This window comes from Notothenia coriiceps, unplaced genomic scaffold, assembly GCF_000735185.1.
Source record: "Notothenia coriiceps isolate Sejong01 unplaced genomic scaffold, NC01 NC01_scaffold00023275, whole genome shotgun sequence".
Taxonomy (NCBI): Eukaryota; Metazoa; Chordata; class Actinopteri; order Perciformes; family Nototheniidae; genus Notothenia; species Notothenia coriiceps.
In genome coordinates, this window is record NW_011355976.1 from 291173 (window position 1) to 309116 (window position 17944).

Genomic DNA, 17944 nt, shown 5'->3' on the forward strand with positions numbered 1-17944 from the left:
CTCCTCCTTTTAAGACGGGGCATAGCAGTCGCCAGGTTCATAGCTATGGCAAACAGTCAGACTTCAGATCATCAATCTACTGTTTCTTTTGAGTATGTAATTGTGTTCTTTAAAACATATTTTTCTTCTCATTATTGGCTCCACCAACTGTTTCACAAAGATATAGTAGAATTTAGACTAGATTTAAGACTGTATTAAAGTGTTTACGGTTTTACATTATTTAATTTACATCAGGGATTTAAAATGTTTACAGCAATAACGTTTGTCTTTAGATCCTTCCAATGGATGGTCAAAATTCCCTGTTGAATTCTTCCAGTTGAAAAACATTTTCTGCTGGAGCGAATGGAGCTGAGCTCTGTAACATTTGGAAAAACACAGAACTCATGGCAAATAAGACCTCCTCTAAGATCTAAAAGAACTTGGCAGTTTGCAACAGATGACTTTAGACGTCTGAAGTTAAGTGAGTGAGTCTGTCTTTGTGAAACCCAATAGACCTATCTAAAATATGTTTGTGAAACCAAGCCCACTGCACGTCTTAGTCCATCTTCTTGTTTTTGTAGAGTAGCAGTTGTTCAGTGGAAGGTTAAACCACCCGTCATCCTAATGGCTGCAGGCTAGAAAGAGTCTAGCATCCTGTCAGCCCTCCTACCCCTCAATCCCCCAAACTACACGTCTGCAACCGCTCAGTGTAGCATTACTTCATACTGAGACTATCATCGAGTTCCCACAGGTATGCAAATGCTGCTTGATGAATTACAGACAGATGCAGAGTGAAGCGACTGCACTATAGGGTCCTACAGAGAGCGTGACAAAAGTGAATTAAGCCCTGATATACAGTAAGATTTACAAAGTCTCTCTAAACACAGCCCAACACAGAGAATGTATTATTTTGTATGAAATGTTCCTCTGTGATTTGAAGCCTTGGTCTATTTGGAACACAGGCTGTGCTTATGCTCGCTGGAAGACAAAAGGGAATGAATGAAAAGCTAAAGTGGATGACGGCTTAATACAGTATTTAAATCCGCCTTTGTTTACCAAACACCATACATTCCGCGTCCCTAAATTAGAGTTTAATTTAGCAAATGTTTTCTCATGTTGAGACTGCTTCATTCACATAACATTCAACTCATAAGGAAGTTCATTCTATTAAACGTAATCTTTAGTTTCGCACCTCTTTATTCTATTACCAAATCATTTCTTTCTCCTCCCTTGTTCGTCCATAAATCTTCTTCCTCACTTGTGGTAGAGAGGGGAGGGGAGACATCACTAGGATAGAAACATCACTGGTGGAATCCAAACAAGCCATATTTCTTATCATCACCACTGTAACCCGGTGTTATAAACAGACGTCCCATCCTTCACACTCCCTCCACAGGCTTGCGTGTCTAATCCCTCAGCCCTCAGCCACAACAGGCTTAATGCATGACCGTTACAGCACGCATAGACTAAATAACACAATTATTTCAACACCTTTAAAGGTTTATCAACTAGCCCAGTGGGACAATCATTATTAATGACCTTTCTCTGATGTGTAAGAAGGACACTGGAGAGGTCAGTGCTTGCTTCTGATATCAACATGCATATGACACATACATGTGGAGCTGCATCCCTAAAGTAAGAATAATAAAAACAGACCATTTTTACTAAATATGTTGATTTTATAAAAAAAGACATCAAAACAATAATCTAGCAATGAAACCTCCTATCACAGACAGTTTGGTTCTTCACATTTTATTTCTTCAACCCAATACATGTAATATAAGATTATAAATCCCACTGACAAACACTGCATTTTCTCAATTGTAACATGTAATGAAAAAAATTATAATTTTAGACTCAAATATAATTTAAATAATAATATTTATGTTGGGGTAAACAAAACTGTTTCCAGACAGCATGTCAGAACCTCGACACAAATTGATGAACCCAAATGCACGACCCAGAGACAAAGTCTTGAATATATAAAAAAAGGCATATTTATTTTCAAAGTTCAGGTAATCCCTTTTAGCAGAGTAGGTGGTGGAAAATACAAAAAGGCGCTCACAAGGAGGAACAAACTCGCATAAGAAAAAGAGGACTTAAAGGTAGGTAATTTTGGAGAAACCAGTTCGAGTGCGCTAGAATTTGAAAATACACAACCGGAAAAAATCTGCCACTTCCTTACAGAGCCCCTCCTCCAACACACACGAACGTGCACATGACCAATGAGGGCACGAGATAAGTTTGTGCACAGATAAGTAGGCCATCCAGTTATTTTAGCCGGGCCAGCTAAAATGATTGGTTGTGCTTTTTACAGTAGATTTTTTGTCGAAGCACTTAAGATATTCATTGCTATCGGGATGTTAAGAGCATTCCATGGAATATAACAAAAAGTGTATCTCGAGCCGGTTTCTCAAACTTACCTACCCCACCTTTAAAAAAAACTTATGCCAACAAAATAACAAAACCTGACATGAGTGAAAAGCGATCCTTTCTGAGCTGAGGCTTGGCACGACCATTCGGGGAAACAAACAAGACAAACTGACACAGGACAGGGGAGAGACAGGACTATTTAAACATGAGGTGATTGGGAACAGGTGGAAACAATCAGGGGCGGGGCAGACACTGATGATGGTGGGAAAAACACACAAGGGGAGGAAGAAAACAGGGCCTGAAATGAAAGATTAGAGAGGTAAATACAAAATAAAACAGGAAATGACAGACAAAATACATAACTAACACATTTGACGAAACACAACACAGCACATCATTTGGATTGGAGTGTAATACTGTTGTCCATTGAATATTACTTTTGTAAAGTAATTGTAAAGTAGCTCTCAATTATGTTTATGAGAGAAGAATTCCATTCAAACATTACACTTATTTGAAGCCTGACTCGCTGAAGCTCAGCCGCCAAAAACAAGTAGGGCATCCAAAAAGGCCGTTCCCTCCATGGTCAATATATCTAAAACGGGGAGGCCTTATAGTATTTAGTAGAGTAACCAGCTCCCTGACACTTTCACAGGCAGTCGTTTATTATTTTTTATATCACAGCCTTGACAGTAACTGGAATCACTGATATGTTTCCTCTGACGACGGTTTTACAACAACCATGACTAATCTGAATGTCAAGCTACTATTTAGACGTTACTCTGAACGTATCCCCTTGCCTTGTCCTGCTAGGGGTCACGCTGTAAGTCAGATCATCTTGACTGCTGAATTAACTTGGCAAATGATTGAGAGATTGAGAGGGCAGAGGCTTAAGTGTACCTCGATTCTGCCGACAGCATCAGTCTCCATCCTCATCTGAAATGGTGAAACTCCATCAGTAATGCCCTGCCCCCGGCATGGACGCCATCCAAATGCCAATAATACCATTGATACCCATCCATACACTGAGGCTTAAAAATAGATTGTTTGAATATTAATCTTTTCTTTGCTGTACTGCCAATATTCCCCATTTCAATTTACATTTGAATATTATGCAAATACGAGTCACACCGTCGTGGGGTTTAAGTACAGTAACATCCGCTTGGTGTCGTGTGATCACGGGGCATAATAATAAATGAGTTGCTTTTAAAGCTGGATTAAGGTGCTTTAAAGCATTGAGGGATTCTCTGTTGAATAGCTGTGCCAAATCTGCGTTTAAATTGGAGTGGATTGGAGTTTTACTCACTAAGAAACATCACCCAGAAGCAGAGCTGCTCTTAAAGCAGGAGCAATCTGATTGGTTGAGCTCAATCTTATTGTGGAGAGAGTTATAACATCTGAGGTTCATGTTTGAAATAAAATTCCAGTATACAAATCAGTACAATTTACAATCATGTTGCCAGACCATTTGTAGACAGGTTGGCCTAAAAAGGCATTCTAGCAATTTACTATTGCACTTCCATAATTTTGGACACTCATTGGAGATATATAAAAAAAGAAAAACCAATGCAGACCTATTTTAGGTCCAAAAATCCCCTACACATCCCATAATGCAACTTGCTAGCAGGCTTTCCGTTAAATATATTCTTGGTAGCTCAAGCCAAGATAACCTTGATGGCATCAGATGGGCTATTTTTATAAATGTTTGCATGCTTACTCCAGAGAAATTGAAGATATTTTACAACCATTTTACAGAACACTAATCTTGAATGGGGGAGTATTGCTGCTTTCAAAAATAATCCTGTTTTACACCCTTTTTTTTATTCATCATCATTTTACTTTAATGTAAAATAGAAATGAAAGACAGCTTTATATTAATTCCAAAAATGTACTTATGTCTCTTGTGGGTGAAAAATGAACCCAGTGATACTTGGATGAATTATGAGAAATATCCTGTGGTTCTTTGGCTCTACACTTTTGCTTCTGGAGCAGATCAGACACCCACATGTAACTCAAAACTGCAACCTGTTACTTAAAATCTGCATGTTTTCATCTACTCGCACACACATGGTAACATGAGCTTATAGTTTCACCTGGAAATCACACACTCGAAGAGGTGAAGAGGGGGTGCAAGTGGGGTAGTGTGTAAAAGGGCACCAGGCTGCATTAACAAAGTATGAGCCTTTGGAATATGTTACCACCAATTGACGTTATGCTCTACCACCGAGAACGCCATGCTGGCCCCACTCTCTAGTTAACACGTCTGCTGCTTCCATAGCTCACGGTTGTAGACACCCTTAAGTGACTAAATGAATTCAGCAGTCCTCCAACATCATGCTCCAGTAGAAACAAAACCACTTAAGTGTTGCTTTCCTCTGCAGCAGCATTTGAGTTCTCTTAAAGACACAGCTGCTCAGTATCTAGCATCTAAATACACATTCAAAGAAATGCATGTGAGGAATTTGTACCCTGTTTGCCTTCGTTCAGCGATGACAGAGAAAGATTTCTAAGATTCTAATGTTTGGCTTGGCCCGATTCCTTTGGCTTAACCGACTGAACAAGCTGGAGACGTATACGCAGCAAAGGAAGACAGGGGAAATGTCAAGAGAGATTAACGAAGCACATTCCACAGAGGTTACCCTTCAAAGCAAAGGGAAGAGAGAGCGCAAGCAAAAGGGGGAGAGAGAGGGAGAGACTGTGTAATAGATGAGCACAGGAATGTAAATCTTTTCTTTGTTTTTCAGTATCAAGTGTTGCTGATGCTGTTAGTTTTCTGGTGTGTGGTAGAATAGACCACAAACAACAGATTATTTAGATGGTAGCTTTTATTGTGGCAGACAACAGCTGAAACTTTAACATATTTATATATTTATTTTATCAATGTAGCCCGCAGTTAAACACATTAACTTAGTCATTTGACATTATATTTGGAAAACCTGATTAGTGGATATCAGGCACCTTTCATGAAAACAGCATTCTTTCAAACATATATAGCATTTAAAATGTTTCAAATATTGAAGGATGTGTTGTTTTTCAACTGGTCACTCAGAGCGTGCAGAACTCTCGCAAGTTTGTTTCCATAAGTTAAGAATTATGCTTGAACCCCCTCATATGTATGCAGTTTTGTATGTTCTTTCAACTCATTGTTTTTTTTATACAACGTTGCCACAGGCAGCTGTTTTCAGACAGAAGAGAAACACATGCACTGTACCTGCTCAGCATTAAACGGCAGACTGACACAGTTAGAGATTGGTTGGATAAATCAGTTTTAAGTTATTCAGTTAAATGTCATGGCTGGTTCAGCAAACAGACAGGAACATACTGTTTAAAGTGAAAAAGTTTGAATAAAACATGTCTAACCTTGTAACCCCTGTTACAATGTCTATATAGAACACTTCATGTCTTTTATACATCTTAAGCACCATGAAGATTTAAGAAGGCATGGATCTTTTGATATCCGTGGACAAAATACAAATCCCCAACCCAGGCAGTTTTAGTGCAGAGCTCTTTGAAAACCAACACTTACTTCACAAACAGAACTTCTCTGTCTCTACTCTGGTTTTATTACCAGATCTTAAACAGTTTATTGCTGGAGTCATATTGAAAGCCCTCCAGTTTGAAATGATATAAGCGATAAGCTTTTGGTAATAAACGGCCTATATTTACGATGCAGGGAGCGTCAAGTAATGTGTGTATTTAAAGGAAGCAATGACAGTGAGTAGCAGGGTCAGCGAAAACTGAGTAAATAAAGTAATCTTTCAACAAGCATCTCACATGATATTTGTTAAATATAAACGCCCTCATCTCCTGTTAAGAACCCAATCCTCAGCCTCATAAAGTGAAGCTTCACGCTATCCTTGACCCCATTGGCCTGGCTCATTCTTCTTCTCTATCCCCCTTTGAGTCTCCACCTTATAGCTCATCATCTTGCTCTTCTATTTTTTTCCCTCTCCTTAGAAGAAAGTGGAATCAGATTAAAGTAGGACAAAGAAAGAGTAGGGCGAAAAAGTGCTGAGAGTGGGGATTTGCATTAAGTGAAAAGGAAGAGGGAATGGAGAAGTTATCCATTTAACAGATACCTGGAAGACAGGAAGGCACACGGCTGTAGAGTGAAATTATCTAGGCCAGGCAGGATGAAGCGTGGACTGTAATGAGACTGAGATGGATCCGCACAGACAGCGTGTTCATCAGCTGTGCATTACACTCCGCATTAGCACAGAGGGTTGAAGGGGCACAGTTGTCCTGGTTGTGACTTTTAGCGGTTTGATCAAAGCTTTTCCCAGTAAGCAGGACAGACAGACCTGTGATAGTGGAAACAGAGAGAACATCTCATGAAGCTGAAGGACAAATGGGTCACTTTTAGACGTTTAAAGGAAGGAACAATACATTTTGAAAAACCCAGCTAATCAACCAATTACTTTGAGCTGGAGCAGAAAAAACAATTGCACTGATTGAGATGCTTTACATTTGTCCTACCAGACTCTTTAAATGTATTTCAATATGTAGTCCTTTTCGAGTACATTTTTACTTTACATCATTTACCATCCTTTGGTCATTTGTAATGACCCTAGCATCATGGCGCTGTGGATGGTAATCAGGTGTCATGCCATTGTTCGAATTGCCTATTACTCCAAAATGTCCCATTGTTGTTGACTATTGCTCTGCACATCAAAATAGCACACTGTGGCAAGGCAGATACAATGTGATGTTACAATATCATGATATATTTCAAGTCAGAATGTAAAGAAGAAAAGTCTTTTTTACCATCTCACAGAAATTAGCAAGTCTAATGTTTGAAACTCTTCAAGGTGTATTTTGTGGAAGAACTAGCTTTCATGTGCAGGATTTCTGATTAAGCCACAGTGACAGGTTTAAATATTTTTCACAATGTCACACCACATATGGTTTTTAAGGGTGAAGATAATCAAATGACAGTTTCTAAGCAACAAAAACGCTCTCTCAGATGTTGACGCAAAACGTCCATTTGTGGACTAAAATGTAAGCGCATTCGCTTCAGTGACAATTAATAGAGACATTTACTGTACATCCAAACAAGCTTCATAGAGGAATAAGAGTTTATGACATTTATTTATCGCCCCATTTGTCACTCATTGTGAAGGGTTATTTCTCTTTTCCTGTGCTCTGTTATGACGTGAGGGATCAAATTCGGTTAAAGCGCTCCAGGGAACACAGCCATGGGAAACATTGAAATCTGAAACGTAGGGACCAACTTTCTGATTTACAGTAGGGGGGTGCGATCGCTGCCTCTGCACCAACCTAAAGAACGTTTTTACTGCCTGGTGCGTCACGGTCCTCTCTTGGATTGAAGTTCTAGGAGAAGCATTAACGGATTGCTGCCTGAAAAACAAACCTTATCCAAAATAGAAATGTGGGCCCCCACCACTGTGCCGACATAGTGCGCCAGCCTGGAACACAGGGTGCCAAGGCCAGGCCTTGATATCTTAGACCTGCTGCTAAGTAGGCTCACGGGACACTTGCTCTGCAGTTGTGTCTTGTTGACGGTGGTTTGGAGAGGCTGTCAAGATGATGTCTTCACTTATTTATGCAACTCTGTCTTTTAATATACACTTTGCTGCTTTGACAGAATGTCAAAAGTGAGGCAATAAAACATATTTATTACATTTAAACAGTGGCTCTAATGAGTGCACAGACCTGCAAAATGATTGAAATCTATGCTTGAGATATGAAAGCTGCCAAAGTTGAATTATTACCGTGCAGCTTTGTGCTTTAGTTTGTCTGGCAGACAGAAGCTCCTGCCTAATCTGCCATCTCATTAGACACCCTTGAGCTTCTAAACTAACCTAGATCTGGGATCCTGGAACTTTGATGTACTTATCCTATCAAAAGCATTTTTGTCTTGAGGCCGCCCCTTTTAGAATTTTTTAAGCCCAATTATTTCTCATGATCTCTGAAAAACGTATTTATATTTATCCGAGCCTCACTGTTTCTGTAAGCCAAGCCTCATTTAAATCATGCACTATTCCCCTGCTGAAATACAATATTTTCTCATTTGCCAGAGGCAAACCCCATAGAAATCAAGGAAAAGGCGCACAAAGCAAGGTTGTTTGAATGTAGTTTCCCTGTGCGGGTACCTGGGAACATGTGTTTATTTTACTGAAATTAACATGTTTGTTTAAACGTGTGTTTTGTGCAGTTTTGAAAACGTATAAAGGTGCCTAATTTGCAGTGTTAATTGGCTTTTTGCTTCCTGATTACCTGAAAGTATTTGTGTGTCTTATGCAGTATATGGCATAATCCTAGCCTACAGTATATAAATGAAATATATATATATATAATATATAATATGAATCTATAAAATAAATAAATAATATATATAAATATATAAAAACATGATGCTAGTATAGTGAATAAATAAACCATTGATCGAGGGCCCACAGTTAGACATGTACACATGATTATTGTCTCCTGAGGATTCAGATCAAAAGATGTGTCTCTTCAAACAGTTTACCGAGTCTCAGCTCTGGAAGCCGTGACTATCCAAACATAGTGCGGCTGGTGTTGTATGCTATGAAATAATGAGGATGTACAAATTATTTTACATAATTGTTGTTTAATTGCAGAAGCCGAGGGCGATAAGGCTGCAGCAGCCCCTGCTGGTAAGTGCCTTCATAGCATCTATTCTGAGCCCATAAACTGTGCCCCAGAAATCCAATTTATTTCTTTGTTACGCATACAGTAATCAGCTATTATACATTTAAGCTACAATAACCACTAAACATGAATAATATTAAAATCTTCTTATTAAGAGCGGTTCATTTTGTAATACATTCTTCTTCTTCTTTTTTTCAGACACGACGGGTAAGATGACATTCAGTGTTTCATTTGTCTATATGTTCTATGGATTTAACTCTATAGATCTGTATCTCAATCATCATCACTTTCATCATCATCCACAAAACAATGTGTGTTTCCCCTGAAACAGAGAACCCGTTAGAGGAGGAGGGTAAGACTTGCAAATGAAAGAAACACAGAATCAGTGAACTTCTGTGGTTATGGGACTGAGTGTGGGGAAGATATGCATGTGGCTACACATACTCTCTCTCACACACACACACACACACACACACACACACACACACACACACACACACACACACACACACGCACCCACTACACTATAAGTGTATTTTGAGCACCAGCGATCAGAGCTGCTGATTCAATTTGATGTTAGGATCCATTAAAAGGTGTTTAATTTATTTGTAAGAGTCACAGTGTGTGTGTGTGTGTGTGTGTGTGTGTGTGTGTGTGTGTGTGTGTGTGTGTGTGTGTGTGTGTGTGTGTGTGTGTGTGTGTGTGTGTGTGTGTGTGTGTGCGCCAGGGCTCTGGCCAATGCAATTTTCTCACAGTCAAGTGCTGTTTTAATAATACACTATACACGCACTGAAGGGATAGAGCAAAACAAAAACACATGTATTACTAATTTCTCCTAATAAAAAGTTTGATTAGCTCAATCACCAAAATTAGAATATGCATCATAGTTAAGACTGAACAACAACATTTAATTAAAATCTTTATCTTGAAAGAGAAATCGGGTGTAAGTATATTTAAAACATGACTTGATCTGCAACATCGGTAATACATTTCTTTAAAAATCAACAGTCTCATCTAAACTTAGCTTCGTGTCTGTTTACACTTTCATTAACACATAGCCTACTTTACATTTACAATATAATATATTATAAGACCACAGAATAAACCGATTATTTAATCGTTCCATTTTGAAAGCATTGAATGCAGTGGCCCACGACCCGTTACATTTTACCTGCAGTCAATCCTGACTTTCAGAAGTAGTATAATACAAAATAAAAACTGCCTATAGTTGTGTTACCTCTGATTTGTTGATCCTTGGATTTTGTTGTGTGTTTGTCACTGCGGTTGTTTCATGATATGAGGATCTGTTTCCCATTCTGCTGTGGGTCACATGATCAGACTGATTTGTATGTATGAGCAAGAAGTCTGAGATAGATTCAGACTGGCAGATTGCTCGTCTCATTTCACTTCCCCTTGTGCCTGAAAATCCTGACCTTTCAAGTCCGATCCATAGTTGAGGGTAATGCATTCAGCTTAATGTGTGAAATAATTGTGTGTGGGTGTGGTAGCCCACAGCAAAGTAGCTGTATGATATGTGAGATATATTCACTGTATCTATAGATCAGGTAGAATCATGTTCCGTGCTGCAGGAGAGTGTGTATGCATGTTTATGGAGATTTCCTCTGCCAGTGGCATGTATTCAGTAATAAGTAATGAGTCCCCCGAGAGTCACACATAGTGTTATACATTTATACGTAGGTTCTATTTGTGTAGAGTTTCAGTTCACCTTGTTGGATAAAATGCCAATTCATGTTACAAAAGAGCTGCAATAGAGTGGAAAGTAGTACATGTGTTTCTGTGAGTATTTCAGTTTGTATGTGCAGTTGCTATCATTGGAGATGAATTATTGCATACACTTTAAGTGGTTTGCTGAGAGTGATTTAATGTGTGTGTGTTCAGTTGCAATGACGAGGTAGAGCAGTGTGTTTTACTGAGACTGTGTTGCTAATTTTTGCTGTGGTTAAAGGGGAACACTGGCCGAACCGCTGTTATATCCCAAACAATCATTAGCTGTTACTGATATAAACACAGGGTTGGCAGTTCAATCTCCAGCCGCTCCTGTTTCCATGTTAAAGTGTCCTTAGGCAAGACACTGAACCCTGAATTGCACCTTATATTCAGATCAGCACTTGGCTCACGTTCGGTGTCAGTGTTAATAGATGAGTGCGAGTTATGAAGGGCTTTGGATAAAAGCGCTATATACAGTACATGCAGCCATTTTGCCTTTTTGTATATCAGAGCATGACATTTAAGATGTTTCAAATGTGTGTGTGTGTGTGTGTGTGTGTGTGTGTGTGTGTGTGTGTGTGTGTGTGTGTGTGTGTGTGTGTGTGTATATGTGTGTATATGTAAGTGTGTTCAGTCAGTTCCACCCTGCCTGAAGATGTTGTAGTTGTCTCAATGAATATAGGCTCATACATTGTCTTTAATGGATCTTTGATGAACAGACGTTAGCCATTGCATACATAATATCACACACACACACACACACACACACACACACACACACACACACACACACACACACACACACACACACACACACACACACTTTCCATGTGCCAACTGTTTCTTTCCATTCAGCGAACACTGAGCCTAGGGATAGAAGGGACAATAGACAAACACCATATTACCCAGCCTGCTTGTGCCTTCAGTTTGTGTGCTTGTGTGTCATTGGACATGCCTATCTTTTAATGTGTTTGTTAGACTGACAGCCATCATTTCTGCTTAAGATGAAATGTTTTCACACAAGAGATGGATTCATTATTGCTTATGAACAGGATAGTTTATGGCAGAGATATGGCTGCAAACACTTCTGGACATTGAGTTTAACACCAATCACAATGATATCTTTATTTATGTAACAAACAAAACTGACATCATAGCAAATAGATAAAGGGAAAGAAAATGATGAAAACAATGCAAAGCCACAACTTAAAAGCATTTTAAGTCACAGCACATTCATCACATTAACTGTCAGATAAAACAATAAAATAAAAATACAAATATAAAACAGACAGCAGAGAAGTTTATGACAGCAATACAAATAAAATGTTCAAGTGGTTATACTGCTTCAAAAAAAGCATCCCAGAAATGTTTGAGGGTTTGAGATGAACTGATGTGGTCTGGTTTATAAAAAGTGATATATCCTGCCTGTACTTATGGGTATATATCCTGTGCGTGTGTTATTTGTGGATGTAATACAATACACTACGGCTGAATGATTTGACACTTCTGTTAACGACACTGGTGATAGGTGTATGCACGACATCCGATCGAAGGAGTTTGAGTCATGTGTTTTTATCTGGTGGTGCTCTGATGATAAATGGAGGACATACTGAATAAGTAATAACTGTGAAATTACACTACTATGCATTACATGTATAGTAGGATATTTTATGCACGGAATGAATAGAGATGTTTCTATTTTAGTCTAGTAATATCCAGTCTGAGAATATTTGATCATCTCATATTCTACGGGCCCATACATTTCTAATCATTTCCTGGTAATTCTCTAGGATCCTGCTAGAAAAAGATTAGTAATTCAGCATCAATTATAAGTATAATATGGAAAGTGTTCAATTGGTAAAACAACAAAAATAATTCCAAATCCACCCCAACCACTATTGTGTGCTTTGTAATAGTTTGCACCTGACTTGTTTTAAATTCCTACAGCTGCTAGGACTTTGTCACTTGAACGGAAAGATATGTCATTCCTTCTTGAGTTGAAAGTCTTAACTCTGTCTCTAATTTCCCCCCAAATAATAGCAAATCACATCTTTTTATTTCCAGGAAAGTTTATAGGAAGGGTTAAGATAAAGTATCGATCCCGCAAAATGAAGCGCTACGGAATACTTTTAATGCCTGATGACACAAATTGTCCTCACTATCCAAAACGGCAGAGGGGTTTTAGTCAGATGTAGGCCATTCTCCCAAAGTCCAGGTCAGTGTCTGGAGTTTCACGATGCAGCAACTGTCCGATGTAACAGTGCAGTGTAAACATTATTAAGTGTCCCCTGGGTGACATTCCCGGATCAGCTTTACCCACTTAGCATTCAAACTGAAACCTTTAAAATCATCCTGATCTGAACTTGGATCTGTCCTCAGGGGCACTTTTGATTAAAAGCTCAAATTAACCGAGCAGAGAGAGAGAGAGAGAGAGAGAGAGAGAGAGAGAGAGAGAGAGAGAGAGAGAGAGAGAGAGAGAGAGAGAGCAGGAGCCAGGACCCTCCTCACTCTACTTGATTGGTTGTCCCATGTGCCTTTCTCCCTTTACCTGCTGCTTGTCCATAAACCCTCTTTTCCTGTAGCACTTACAGTATGTTTGACTCAAGACCTCAGAGAAACAATGTTTTATGCAGATTGTGTACAGTTAACATCCGAGAGCTTTTAAACTTGATCGCTAAAGAAGACATAACTCATTAACAGTTGTGTGTGTTGTTTTTTTTGTAAAAGAAAAAAACATGATTTGCTAATTGGAGCCAGAATAAGAAATATGTGTTTTTTTGGAGTGTGCGAGCACCTTGATTTAAAGTGTGAGTGCTCCTCACCTGAAGTCAAGATTATAATTGGATCAATTAACGCTTGTGTTTAACAGCACAGCACAGATACTGTACAGACTGACGCCTTCCCCGCTCTCTTTCTTTTTTTTCCTCCTCTGATGCAGAATTGCCTCCTGATGGTAAGAGAAATGAATACTTTAGAGTCTCTGTAAAGCGTATCAACTGACAAGCAAACACCTTACAGAGGTTACATCAATTTACTTGCAAAAGAAACAAGGGAACGGATAAAAGAGAAGCTCATTTTTTATTGCCAAGATAAGAGCGTACAGCCTCAGCTTATGTTCTGTCAGGGTGGCATAAGATTGCGCAGAGTCAACCCTAATGTGATGTCTTCAGACGTGATCCAAGCAGTGTCTTTATTCCCTGGGGCCACTCTGCTCCAGGGGGTTCCTTGGTTGAATGTTATTTATCAGAGGGTCCCAAATGGTGCAGTGTAACAGCAAAGGCATTAACTGCTTAATAGTTTTTGCCTCACGGAAAGACTGTTGCTCTATTTAAGTGCTAAAAAAAGATTACAAAAGGAAGATATCCTCCCTAAGCTCAGCGGTTGGCATTTAATGGTTTGAGACTTAAAATATATTTGATCATCCAACAGCCCCTTCACTGTAAGACACCAGATTTTTTTTTAAAGACTGATGATTTGGTTGTTTGCTTGATCGACATGTGTCCTGTTGTCATTTTCAATCTGTTTGTTGCATCTTTATCTGATTCCCAGATCACGATTTCCAGCTTTAATTGTTCCTCTGTTATTCTTCTATTCATCACCCATCACAGAAAATGTACCAGGGGAGGATCCTCAGCTCTCCGAAGTGAGCGGCATTTTTGTGGAGAAGCCGCAGAGTGTCACGGCAACAAAAGGTCTGACAAGATGATCGGCCATAAAAATCCTGAATGATATCCCAAATGAAAGGAGTGCCAGAGCCCTGTTGGAAGACAGGCAGCCACTAATCTGTTCATGTGTGTTGCAGGCAAGGACGTCACGTTTGTGGCTAAAGTTGACTCCTCCAACCTGTTGAGGAAGCCCACCATGAAATGGCTGAAGGGGAAGTGGCTGGACCTGGGCAGCAAGGCTGGAAAGCACGTGCAGTTCAAAGAGGTCTACGACAGGAACACCAAGGTATGTGTGTTAATATAACCTTTGTAAATCAATTGTTATGATACAGTTTGTGACTTTTAAAATGACTTCGTAGAGATATTCATGGGATCTAGATAATGAAGCTTATTGACTTTGGTTGTCCATAAATATCTTATAAAGTATTGTGTTTTTTAAAGTTTTTATATAAAATATATATCTAATGGATCTGGTTTTATCGACTGTTTCCCTATCTCACAACCTCTGTTCAATTCAAACTATTTAGTTTAGTTTAGTGTGTGTGTGTGTGTGTGTGTGTGTGTGTGTGTGTGTGTGTGTGTGTGTGTGTGTGTGTGTGTGTGTGCATGTTTTTCTTTCCTATTTAATGTAATTAGCACTTCTGTGAGACCGATACACATTTAGCAAAGATTCTGCCCAAAATGGATATACAACTAGTATTCAACATAATGCCCAAATAAACTGTAGATGGATAATGAATACAAGATACCAATGTATGCAGATGACACAACACTTCAAATGATTTTGCACAGGGTTTGTTCGCTGATCTTCAAATCAGGGGTTCAGCAATTTGATTAATGAGCAAACCGATATTATTCAACCTGTGTTGTCTGAGCATGACACTGAGAGGATGTAATGCTTATCTGTTCGCGTGTGTATGTGTTCGTGTGCGCACGTGTGTTCATTTAATTCTATGTGTTCCCCACAAATCATCCCCCTCTCTCACTGTCAGATCTACACTTACGAGATGAGCCTCATCAAAGTAGTGGATGGAGACGCAGGTGGCTACCGCTGCGAGGTCACCTCCAAAGACAAGTGCGACATCTGCACATTCGAAGTCTCCGTGCAGGGTAAGCCTGGAGACAGACAATCTCATCATTGTCATCTTCCATTCAGCATATCCACTTTTACTATGTTACAGGCTTTGTTAGCCAATATCTCAGTGAGTGCGGTACACATTAGGTCCTATCATTTAGTGGCCTAGCGAGGTCATCAGTCCATTATTCTTCTGCTGCTCCAACCTGCGGTGTAATAAATTAACCTAGCCTCTCACCAGTCTTCTTTCTTCCGTCTTCCTTCAGCTGTACAAGAGGAGCAGCAGGACAACATCTTGGAGTCGTTTAAACGATCGTGAGTCTCAGTGTCGGCAAGGGTCTTCTCAACATGTCGCCCATCACACTGTCTCCCATATGCTCCACTGTAGAACGCTGCCTCTGGGCATCTGTCAGTCTCAACGAGTGTCTCTGCCTGTGTGTCTGTCTTTTCCTCAGTTGTAACCGACTTTGTACAAGTCAGTCTGTCTGCCTGTCTGTCACGTCTCAACGCGTCTGCTGCCTTGGTGTTTTGCTTCACCTAGAGTCCTTCATGGTTTACCATCTTAAGGATTTCTCTTTGACAGTCTCCAAAGGGACTTATTTTTTCCCTCAATATCTATTTCTGTCTTTGACTCTGTTGGTGCGAAGTGTATCAGAGTGTGTATCCTGTGGCTGTGCTTTTTTAACGAGTTATTTTTCTAAATGTCAGCTCTTCTCAGCCTGTGTACTGTATGCATCTTGTGTGATCGGAAATCAGCCGACATCTTAGCACCTTGAGTCTCCTTATTTGTAATCTGTCTTTAAAAATAACATTTCCTTCCCTCGTTAGAGCGCGAGCAGAAACGCACAGGTAAGATGAGAAACACAACAAGGGAAAAGACAGCATCATAATGTGGTTTAGACAGGATGTCAGTGTGCTTATTTGCAGAATGCTGATATGAAGGAGAGAGAGCGTGCTGGGGGGTGAAGTTGGTGTGATAAATGAAAAGTGAAAAGTTGCTTAAAATATGTTGCTGGAGAGATAATAGATGAGTCTGTTAAACACCTTGTTGTGTGCAGGTCGAGCACTCAACCTCTAAAAGGTATGGAGAATCCTGTCTCCTATGGGATCCTCATCGGTGTTTCTCTTAACATGTATTACAGAAGCTAATACATGTGGGCTGATTATTTGATAGTATCTTGGACACTCACTCCTATTACTTTCTTATTACTTTTTTTTTTTTACGTGTGCTTGTCTGAAATAGCCTAAGCTCTCCATCATATGCCCTAGGCCTATCAGCCAATGTTCTCTTCTTTATGTCGCCCTGCTGACTGATTGGCTACCTGAAAAGCCATCAAAAGAAAACAGAAATTATTCTGTGGAATACATACTGATCACACCATAACAGGGAGCTAATTATAGAAAATCCCCTGATCCCCATTTTTATGTAAACTCCAGTGCATTTTAACATACCACAGCAGCCATGGTCATTTATTTTTTACATCTTAACTTTAGTGAATATTCAGAAAATATTGTTTAAAAACGTAATGTGTGTTTCACTTCTTCCAACAGTAGGTGTTTAAGGGCACTATCTGATACAGCAATATAGAATCTCTCAAAAGTGTTCAAGTAGGCTGATATCTAGCAATTGCAGTTCACGGCGAACATCAATTTCATGCTCACTCGACCATCTGGTGATCATGTGTGCCCTGAGAGAGAGAGCATTGTCACAGGAAATTTCCCGCTTACGAGATGGCAAGGACAACATGGATGGATGTTATCCTTGCATGAACCGTTCAGCCATAGGACAAACATCATCACTCGGGAATGGCTTTGAATTTATTGGCATTTATCTTGCTCTCTGAGGCATTCAATGAGCCTCAACAACGCCAGAAAAACTGTTCACAGTGGAAAACAACAAACACTTGAGCCATAGACATTTATTGGTGTGTGCCACACACAGGTACTTGTCACCTTGCTGAGCACAAGAGGGTGACTGATGACTCGAGACCAAGTTAATTCTTCTCATCACTTGGAAATGTTCATGTGAGGCGTAATACAAGGTTTATGCAGTGAAACACAGCGATAGCTTTCCCCTCCATGAAGTTCTCAACCCACGATTCTGCATCATGTTGAATCTCAGGAGCATACTTTCATTCATCAATGAATATTTCACAGATTTCCATATAACATCACTTTTTGCCTGTGCTTTCTGTGCTAATAACAATTAAACCATGCTTCAGAACTTGCACCATCAAGTTATTAATTCACTGTTGTGCTTTCTGTGATATACAGTACACAATTTGAGCAGTATGTATTTTGCTTGTAGCTAATCTATGTCTCTTGCTTACATGTGCTTGTCAATTGTGATTTCTGTCTGTCACTTGAATTTAGGGCATGATGATTGCTTATAGCCCTCATCAAACGCTCTACTCTATGTTCTCACTCATCCTATTTTTGCATCTATCTGAACACAGGGTGAAAAAAGGGTAAGCTCTTACTACAGACAGGAATT

General features: G+C 39.5%; 1 protein-coding gene across 2 annotated transcripts in view; it reads left to right on the forward strand.

Moving 5' to 3' along the window:
- Positions 1-17944, forward strand: part of mybpc2a (myosin binding protein Ca) — a 38820-nt gene that overhangs the window by 2354 nt on the left and 18522 nt on the right. The window contains exons 2-8 of one of the 2 annotated variants that reach the window (XM_010781493.1): positions 8952-8987; positions 9181-9189; positions 13649-13663; positions 14319-14402; positions 14513-14661; positions 15368-15485; positions 15717-15765. In XM_010781493.1, coding sequence (XP_010779795.1) covers positions 8952-8987; positions 9181-9189; positions 13649-13663; positions 14319-14402; positions 14513-14661; positions 15368-15485; positions 15717-15765 — 460 coding nt within the window. The remainder of the gene's footprint in view (positions 1-8951; positions 8988-9180; positions 9190-13648; positions 13664-14318; positions 14403-14512; positions 14662-15367; positions 15486-15716; positions 15766-17944) is intronic. The other variant, XM_010781494.1, reaches the window with a different exon arrangement.